Source organism: Crinia signifera, chromosome 19 (genome assembly GCF_055691185.1).
Source record: "Crinia signifera chromosome 19, ASM5569118v1, whole genome shotgun sequence".
NCBI lineage: Eukaryota > Metazoa > Chordata > Amphibia > Anura > Myobatrachidae > Crinia > Crinia signifera.
The window spans coordinates 28,224,160-28,234,759 of NC_139226.1; the positions used below are offsets into that span (position 1 = coordinate 28,224,160).

General features: G+C 44.8%; 1 protein-coding gene across 1 annotated transcript; it reads left to right on the forward strand.

Annotated features, from left to right (window-relative positions):
- The first annotated feature begins 3,542 nt into the window (after positions 1–3,542).
- On the forward strand, positions 3,543–8,490 carry RPS19 (ribosomal protein S19). The gene is made up of 6 exons (XM_083162235.1): positions 3,543–3,624; positions 4,694–4,764; positions 5,823–5,923; positions 7,148–7,331; positions 7,785–7,839; positions 8,406–8,490. Exons 2-6 carry the CDS (start codon positions 4,694–4,696, stop codon positions 8,448–8,450), a joined length of 456 nt encoding a protein of 151 aa, XP_083018361.1. The 5' UTR covers positions 3,543–3,624; the 3' UTR covers positions 8,451–8,490.
- The last annotated feature ends 2,110 nt before the right edge of the window (positions 8,491–10,600 follow it).

Below are 10,600 nucleotides of genomic sequence, written 5' to 3' on the forward strand. Positions count from 1 at the left end.
GGTAGTCGACACTTTGCAATGGTAACCATGGGCCTGTTTCAGAGTTGCACGCAAATGCATTCAAAGAAGTGATTTTTTCTGGCTGTGTAATTACAAGAACATTCTAATGGCTCAGACACCATCTTATACTTAGAGATGCCCACTGCTGGATTCTCACATTCGCAGCATCAAATCGGTGCACGTACACAGCTACTATGTTTCTTAGATGAAATTAAGAAAGTCTTGATTGTGTCTGTCACCTTATTTATTTACAGTATCTCATATATCGCAACAGATTCCGTTGCGCTTTACAATTGTAGACAGTGATAAAACAAACTGAGTAACAGACAGACTTGGAGGTAAGAGGGCCCTGCTGCAAGCTTACAATCTATAGGGACCATATGATTAATAGCAGTGTTCAATGCACCTTGCTTGCTGGTGTTGATGGCGCCGCTGTTCTCTACGGGGAAAATAGCAGACCTGTCACCCTATTCACTGCTGCTACGGCGAACGCTGCTCAATGTTATTTGTGGTATGCCTCGCCGACTTCCGATCGTCATTCGTTTGGGGTTAACTCAGCTTACAGTCATATAAATAAAATGTATTTTTTTTTATGTCTGCAAGCATTTTTTTTTTATTTTAATGATCTATATTTTGCTTTATTTTTTTAAGAGCCACATTAATATATTTTTTTATTTTTGGGGGGTAATTTTTTCCCACAATGCATTTTTTTTCTCACATTATTTTACCCATGATTATTTTGACCCTTTCACATTATTTTGACCCATGAACACAGCCCCTTTTATAACGTGCAGGAAGCGAAGGCAGTCCGCGTCCTGGTACGCTGTATTGGTCTACTCTCGCTGTGAGGGGCGGCGAGATGTAAACTCATTGAACACAGTGAGCGTGAGGCATGGTGAGGGGGAAATGCTATGGCGAGTGCACAGCGAGTGTTCAACGGCTAACAGTGTCTCACTTGCCGCAGCATTAAATACTACTACAAGCCACCATTCAGGACAACAATACACACATATTCAGTGTTTTGTTATTATGAATCCCCAAATGGAAGTCCTGTTGGCTCGATGTGCTGCAGTCTTGTCCTGTGACCTATCATAAGAACCTCTGTTTTATCAGGGTTCAGTATCAGCCAACTGGCATCATCCTCTCCTGGAGCACAGTTATGCAGTTATTTAGGGTTATTATTGGGTTCTCAGCACCCGGAGCAAAGGACAAGTACAGTTGTGCATCATCTGCATAGCAGTGGTGGACCAAGCCATGGTATCTGATTATGTCACCCAGTGGTAGCATGTATACTGTAATAGCATACAACCCTGAGCATACTTACCTACTTTCTGGCTGCCCTTTCCGGGAGAGGGCAGCCAGCTCAGGGGGGGGGGGGGGTGTCGTTTTAGCCACGCCCATCACCGTGCAATGCAGTTTTTAAGGCATTACACAGCTGTGGGCAGGGCTAAAACGGCACGATTCACGGCGGGGGGGGGGGGGGGTCGCAGGAGGGTTTCCCTTCTTTCCGGGGAGCCGGGAGGGGGACCCGATAGGGTAGGCAACCCTGACTCTGAGGGACATGGAAGTGGCACTGTTGAAGATCAATATACTCAAGGAGAAACTCTGTGACCTGCTGGTGATAAATATGTGTCAAGCATTTAATTACAATAACATGCTCCACAGTATTAAATTCTGCAGAGAGATCCAGAAGGATTAAGGGGGATATTCTAGTTGATTGGAATGATGGCGAAGGCGCACGCATTTAAAAGTGACTCTGAAGTCACTTACAAATGTGTGCACACTGGGAAGGAAATGGGTGGGCCGGTGATGTCAGCTTCCCACCCCCCCACGTCATGGTCTCACTAGCATGAGAACCCATGAAACACTAGGCGGTCCCATATCAGAATCCGCTTTATTGGCCAGGTATACTTGCGTATACTAGGAATTTGTTTTCAGTTTGCTGTGCAGCAGCCAGGTGGGTAACAAGTAAACAGCATACAGTATAAACAATATACACAGGTGGGGGAACATGTACAGTTATATAGAAAGTTATTCCGAGGGGACACCGTGTTAGATTATGTGCAAAGGGTTATAGCGCGACTAGACAGTGAGGAGTTCATGTCAACAGGTGAACTGCTTGAGGAAAGAAACTTTTTAGGCTTCTGGTGGACATAAGCCCTGTAGCGTCTGCCTGATGGCAGCAGGTTAAACAATATGCGGTACTTGTTTCCTAGCACGGCGCCCATCGTAGGTGATCGCATACCTTAACTTAAGGTATGCGATGGACGCGACCAACGCGATTTCAGGGCTATTTAAAAATTACATAAAAAATCGTGTCCATCGCATGCCTTAAGTTAAGGCATGCGATGCGACCGATGGACGCGATTTTACATAGGGAACAATGTTAAATGGGCCAATGGACCCGATTTTTCATTGTATACCCACCCTTATGGGTATTTTACATGTGAAATGCCCCCCCATCGTTAACGCCACCCCACGGTGAACGCCAACCCGAAGCGTGGCAAGCGCAGTGAGCCCGCGAGGGGCGGCAGTACGCATCCTCTGACCTTTTCCTACCCCCACTATCCACGTCGGCGTGGAGTTATTTTCTATAGTGTGGCGAGCGCAGCGAGCCACCGTGCCCGAAGTGTTGCGAGCCCCGCGAGGGGACGCGTAATACCTGTGAAGTAATGCGCTGCGCTCGCCACGCTTTGGGCTCTGTGGCTCGCCACACTATATAAAATCAACCACGCCGATGTGGATAGTGGAAGTATGAAAAGGTCGGAGGACGCGTACCGCCGACCCTCGCGGGTGTGTGTACCCAGCGAACAGTCTGCGTATGCACAAGCGCAGTACAAAAACATTGGTGCCCGTGTGAACGCAACCCTGCTGCAAATCCACCAGAATAACCCCTAAGGCTGGATTAGGCCGTTCCCTAATCAGTGAATGACCACTGCTTAGCGAATAGCTCGTGATTTCAAGCATGTGACAGCAATGCTTACCACTATGCTGTCCTTATGATTTCCTACATAATATGAATGACATTGTATATAAATATTTAGCAATAGGTGAAAGGCTCCTGTTGCACTGAGGGGAGCACAACCATCCACTTTATCTATAATGCAACTCATTTCAGGAGCAAAAGGCATCTGTACAACCGGTAGTTGTACTACAAGTCCCAGCATGCTACAAGAACGCAGAACGTGGACATACACATATCTCCATAGTGTAAACAAATGCCGGCTATTGATCGGTTAAATCGGGAAAAACAACCAGTCCAGAACCTGCGGTCCAATAACTCCACTTGTACGGAACACGCTAAAACAATGAATCCACCAATCCACCTCCACCGTCCACAGAAAAAAAGGATGGGAAAATATGGCCTATCATCATCCGCTCCAGCAGCGAGGCCTGACACGCATAGCCACACCCCTTGTACGGAAACCGCAGCCAATCCGACAGCGAGGCCTATCCGGTGCAGCAGCGAGTCCTGACCCGCCTAGTCACATCCTTTGTACGGAACACGTCGACCAACCCGCTGTCTAGAAGTTACTAGTAGGCGTGGCTTAGCCTTTCTCCCCTTCTTCAGCGCCAGGGAAACCCCGTTTGTCCCTTTTTCCTTCCCGGCGTTACAGCGAGAAGGTGAGTGCGGCCTAGCAGGCGCTTGGAGCACGGCGTTTCCTGCCGGGGACTGTGCAGGTAGCACATACCTGGTGGTAGTAGTTCACCCGGCGATTTAGGGCCGGGCTCTCCTCACTCTGACACCCGGATGTCCGTGATCGTGTGAGCCGCGTGGTGTCTGCTGTAGACCGGTCCACGGCTGCGCCTGGCGTATAAAGTGCGGCCATAGTACTGAGGCCCTGGCTATGCACATGTCGCTGGGAGGGGGGCATGGGATTCTGGCTACGTGTGCTTGGGCAGCATGGGGGTTAGGCTAGGTCCCTGGCTGGGACTATGCTAGAGTAGGAAGTGGCAGGGTGCTTGTACAAGGGGTTTGGCAGCGTGTGGTGCTTGGTTGGAGACGTGACTGAACCAGATGTACTAAACTTGAAAAGTGATAAACCACCAGCCAATCAGCTGCTAACTGGCATGTCACAGGCTGTGTTTCAAAATTGACAGGTTGGTTCTGATCACTCCACTTTATCACTTTTCAATTCTTAGTACATCTCGACCTCAGCAGCATGATGGGCTTGCTGTAAGCCTATTTGGGACTGTGCTGTGTAGGGGCTAGGCAGCCTGGCTTCCTGTTGGTAAATAGGGTCTGTGGAGGGAATTACTGGACTTTACCAGTACATATGAGGGGGTGCTTGACAGTGGAAGTTGTTGGGGTACTATGGCAAGAGGCAGAGTTTGCATAATGCTCTTCCTCTGGACTGTTATAGTGTGCTATACTAGTCTAGTATCGCTTACTATGCATCATTACTGTTTTGCGCCACTTCTGTATTTCGTGTCATTTTAACATAGTAACTAGTTATGGTATATTCTGATGCCAACATACACATTGGCAGCTGGGTGCACATGCCATTTCCCTGCCTGGGCTACCTGCATTATTTCACATGATAGGAGGAGCGTGGTAGTCTGAGGTGGGCTAAAGGAGCCCTCTGGCCTTTGCCAGATCCAATGTACTAATCGGGGGGGAGGGGGGGGGGGGGGGATGTTTATTTCACGTTACTGGTATTGTGACTTAAGTTATTACCTGTTCTCTCTTTAGATGCCTGGAGTGACAGTGAAAGACGTCAACCAGCAGGAGTTCGTCAGAGCCCTGTCTGCCTTCCTCAAGAAGTGAGTTCTGCCTACTGTGTAATATTGGCTTGTGGTAGCCGTGCACAGCCCTCATCTGTTCTAAGTACTTAGAAGGAGGTGTCTCGAAGATTCTAACACATTCTAGTAGATAATGTACTTCATAGTTTCCAACAAGGATCGGCTATGGGCAGTGTTACTCCTTTGGAAGGTGTAGTACATCGAATATGCCTTTCACACTGCACAATTAACCCAGGTCTGACCCGGGATGTTGCTGGGTCACTGTGTTAAAGGGCCTTTTGACAAATCCCAGGTCCACCAATCTGTCCCGGGTTAAATGATGGGTTATACCTGGGTCCTGTTCACACTAAGGAGGAGGCAGCGTCTGCACAAAGTGCTACTTCCATCCCACCCCGAGTGACGCGCCTAAGCCGAACTGTCCGGTGTACACTGCGGCCCTTTTTGTTGGATAATAAGGCTAATATATACTTGCACAGTTAAATGTATCTTACTTATGCTGACCACACATCAGACCAACTTTCATCCAACTAGTTGGTTGGATGGAATAAAAATCTGGTACTGGATAGGAGCAAATGGAATTTGTAATTCAGTAATTTGCTCCGAAAATCTGGAAACGGACAAAACCTGTCGCTCAGACAAAGTAATGTAGTTGTATCTGTTTGATTTAAATGATTTCACTGAAGGTTTTTGTCCATTTTCCTGGGTTTGTGAGCAAATTGCTCTTTGTCATTTGCTCCCATCCAGTACCAGATTTTTATTCCATCCAACCAACTAGTTGGATGGTTGGATGAAAGTTGGTCTGATTTGTGGCCAGCATTAGTCTGGGACCGATGCTACACTCGGCCCATCTCTCTCCCACACTCTGTTCTGGGCACGTTACGCGTACCCTCGTGTATTATGGCGGTGGGAGCCATTGAGGGCAGGTGGGGCACATTAATGATTTATTCAGTCCGTATGTACATACATGGGATTTTGACTTTATAACGATTGAAAATGATCTACTGGTCCCTTTAGTCTATTTAATCTGTTGTGAATATTACCTGTTTGTGCTGTACTAATCATGGTGTCTGTTACTGCAGGTCTGGTAAACTGAAGGTACCTGAATGGGTGGATACAGTTAAACTCGCCAAACACAAGGAATTGGCTCCATATGATGAGAACTGGTTCTACACCCGCGCTGGTAAGCCCTCATTCTTACATTGTCAATAAACTCCTCTTTGCTCCAGTGCTGGTAAGCCCTAATTCTTACATTGTCAATAAACTCCTCTTTGCTCCCTAAAGTTAAGAGCTAACAATGGGTTTAATTTAAATCTGTACTGTGTATAATATTGGAGGGTAGGGAACAATTATTTGATATCACAATAATTTGTTGTGAGATCTCCATTCCAGATCAAACCTAATAATCACCTGGAAAACACCAAGGTGAGAAGTGGTTTTTTTCTGCTGATTCTCAATTTGCAGGAAAACCACTTCACACCTTGGTGTTTTCCAGGTGATTATTAGGTTTGATCTGGAATGGAGATCTCACAACAAATTCTTGTGATATCAAATCATTGTTCCCTACCCTCCAAATGGTCTTATTTTAATTGTTTCTCCCTGTGCTCAGTGTGTTTCATTGATACCTCTATTAATTTTGACATTTGGGCTCAGTCATGCTAAACCTGAGCTATAAGGAGACACTGAATAAAGGTACATACACACTGGGCCGTTTTGCCCAGTGTGTATGTACAACTGTGATGGGGAAAATCGCTGGGCTGAAAATCACTCAGTGAATACACACTGAGCAACTTTCACCTTTGGTGAGCTTTTGATTTATTTCCCAGTGGGTGGACTACACCCTGTCACTCATCTGCTGGTAATACAGCAGATAAGTGGCCGCCGGCAATTTAGTTGGGAGCACACATAGGAGAGCGAAACTTCTGCTACACAATCCTACATGGGAAGGAGGGCAGAGGTAGCGATGCTTCTTGTAACTACAAGGCCAGGCTGCAGTGATGTGTACACCTTACAGCAGTGCTGGGGTTCGCTACTGTAGTGTATGTACACCTCTGTACCGGTGTCGTTTCAGGTTTAAATGGTTACTTGTTTGTTTATGTACTCAGTATCATTGCATATGGTCTATAAAGAAATATAGTCCCTAGAACCAGTGGATGTGGCAAAACGGCTGTTTGTTTGTTACACTTTTTTTTTTTTTTATTATTATTATTATTATTATTATTATTATATCCTGGTAAATAGACATTTCCTCATGGTATTATGTAATGCTGGATACCGATTATTCCTGGGTCCTGTAATGAACATAATGGGCATTAAATGGCAAACATTAGAAGTCATCATTGGTAAAGGGGGTTGGTTGTAATGTACTCAGCGGATTCGTTATTTCATAGATGATTTTGTCTTTCAGCCTCCACAGTTCGTCACTTGTACCTCCGTGGTGGTGCTGGCGTCGGGTCCATGACAAAGATCTATGGTGGGCGCCAGCGTAATGGTGTCATGCCAAGTCACTTCAGCTGTGGGTCTAAGAGCGTAGCACGGAGGGTACTACAGGCTCTGGAGAACCTGAAAATGGTGGAGAAAGACCCCAATGGGTGAGTATGGGGCTGTACGCCTACAGCAGACTGACAAACAGATGGATTAAATGTTTAACGCCTACAGAGAACCTCTCATGTTACCGTTGATTAAGCATTGGGCCGTGGTTTCAGCCGAACCTTTCCCTAGGGACACCTACTGGAATCCCAGTATCACTATACCATGGCAGGATTTGGCAGTTATGGAGACCTTGGCTTGTGTCACACTATTGTCAGCTATGTCTGGCCTCCCTAGACACTCTTCGGTAGGCCGCACCACTCATGGGATCTGGTGGCTTGTCGAACCCTGTTTTTCATAGATTACTGTAGTTATTCAAAACTCCCAAAGCTCTTCAGTGACTCCCTAAGTACAGTGTACAGGAGTTAATCAGGAACTATGGTCCGTTTCTAGACCCAAGCCTCTAGTTGTAATGCTGCCTTATTACATGTAGTATTGTTCTCGTCTTGTTACAGTGGTCGCAGACTGACTCCCCAGGGACAGAGAGACTTGGACAGAATTGCTGGACAGGTAGGCTTCTCCAGTAACCTGTTATTTGTTATGTTATTGTTGTGGCCTTGTTGTGGCCTTGAAATATTCCGGTATTCCATACAAATGCTAGACATATTCGTGTCTTGGCAAAATTAAAACTTTTACTATGGGACACTGGAATGTGATTATTCGCATGCCTACAACAATAACAGATTTGTTCTCAGTCCAGTAGCTGTGATGCAGACGGAGACAGAAATTGTGCAAATGTTTGTGTTCCTGGTTCAGAGATGTACGGGAATTTGGGATTAGACTTCCCAGCCATAGCTCTGATGCTGATGTGCAGCTCTGCTTAGTGTTACGTGGTCAGAGGTCACGCTGCGCAGCCTGCTGCCACCTACCCTGCTCACAGCTGCGCCTCCCACCCATTATGTAATTTATGCTGAAGTTAAGGGTGAGTACAACGAGCACGCAGGAGGCCTCCTCGGCAGACCCATAAAAAACTTTTTAGGTACATCTCTGAATCAGGCCTGGTGTTCAGTATTCTGGTTTGTTTTGTGTTGTTGCTTCTGTGGTTTTTTCCTTATGTGCTTTTTTTATCTTTACAGGTTGCAGCCGCTAACAAGAAGCAACAACTACAACAACAACATTAAGTGAATTTTACAAAAATAAACTAATATCCTGCTCCTGAAATCTTGGTCTTGTGGGTTTTTTTTTGTACTTTAAAGAGTTTGACCTGTGACTTGTTACTGGTGATGCTTTTTAAGATGTCCTTTTTGTTTCCAAGGCTTTAAATAAAATAAAAGCTTTTGCCCAGAACTTTTAAGTACATTTATAATAAGTAATATCACTTGTGGTACAAAAATATCATAATACTGGAAGTTATGTTAGTGGGAGAGTAGAACAAAGTGTTCCCCTTTACGTTATTGGTTAAATTGAAGAATACATCCGCCAAACTAAAGCTTATGGGACTGATTGTAAGTTTTCTGAGTTTGTGTGATGCAGAAGACTTAAGCGGGTATTCAATACGGAACGTCCACAATCCCAGGCTGTTTCCATCTTATCCGACAGTCAGAATTCAATGTTGTGGGTGTCAGAAAGTCCATGGATTGGTGCAAATGGCCGCAGTTTGTTGAAAAATGGCTGAGAATTTGACAATCTGTCTTTCCGGCAAAACCGATATGACGTTAAATTTTGGATCTGACTGCCTTCAATGCTGTCTAACGGCAGTATTGAATAGGAGAGTGTAGTAAGTACTGCTGGTGGAAATAGCAGCGCAGATTGAGTATCCCAGAAGGTCTTTCATATCAAAAACCAATGTAGAAAATTGTGGCATTCGTGCAAATTTGTCTATACGAATTATACCAAAAATGGTAAACATTGCCAATAAAAAACAAACACTTGGGCATGCTTTGACGTCTCACTAGAGCAGGAAGGAAATTATTTTGTATAGCATTATGGAAACCAATTCAGACAGATTCATATTTTTTCCTAATATAGATCTTGTAGTACATTCCTAAGATAAAATACCAGTCTATGCTCTGCCGTCTTTACCAAGAATGAAGAAAGCAATTATGTAAATTCAAACAATGTTTTATTTGTAAGCAAAGGTGTTATTTTGGTAAACTGGGTATCGGAAGCTGCTACAATAAATCCACCGTACTGCAAAAATGTTCTGGCAACTTTTTGGGAAAGAATCGGAAGAAAGGCAACAGTTTAGCATTATTTTTTTTTTTTTGTTGTTAAAAGGTTGTGGTGGTTTTCAAACTCGATACTCCGGACCCCCCAGAGTGCATGTTTTGTGGGTTTCTATCACAAGTGATAGAATTAGCTCCACCTGTGGATTTTTTTAAATGAGTAATGAATGTACCTGCCGAGTAACCAGGAAAATGTTAACTGTGTGGGGTCTTAAGTTTGGAAAACCCCTGTGCTAGAGCATCCTCTTGTCTCACCAGACCTAGCATGTGACTTTATTTATTTTTTTCCCCTAAAGCAGGCATGTCCAACGTTGGCCCTCCAGATGTTGTGAAACTACACATCCCAGCATGCTTTGCCACAGTTTTGCTATTAGAGAATGCTAAAACTATTGCAAAGAATGCTGGGATGTGTAGTTTCAAAACATCTGGAGGGCCAACGTTGGACATGCCTGCCCTAAAGCTTTGACCAATAGAAAATAAGTATGCAGTGACTACATAGGTTAATGTGCTTAAACAGTTATTTTTTTTTTTTGTTCCCTATAAATTGCATTTAAATTGCATTTAACTATTAGTCCTAGTCCTGCCATATGCTGCACCTGTAGTTCTGGACTTTAGGACATGCATCACATCAAAGGGGGAGGTGCTACATTCTTTCACCATCTTTGCTCAGAGAATCTAAGTTCTCGCGAGCAGGGCCCTCTTCCCTGATGTGCTTTTTATTTTACGTAAACCATCTTTGATGGCACCAAATCCTGTAGTCTTTTGCCAGGCTGAGTGTTCTCTGCTCATGCAGATCTGGTTCTGTACCCTGTACATGTCTATTGTGTTCAAATGTAAAGCACTGTTTTGCTTAATCATTTATGTACTCTGTAATTGGCTACTGCAGGTTTCTTGTAGCGCTATATAAATAAAGGTTAACAGTGAAATTTACTTTAAGCCACAACTACAGTATCCCTGCTTGAACTCCCAGCAAGTGATATAGTGCATACACACTGACTGATGTTATCCGGTCTCTGCTCTGTACATGAAGTTGTTGGTGGTCTAGTCAAAATCTTCACTACCTGCTGCGATCCTTCCTTTGCTGCCCGCAGCCGCATTCCCCATAG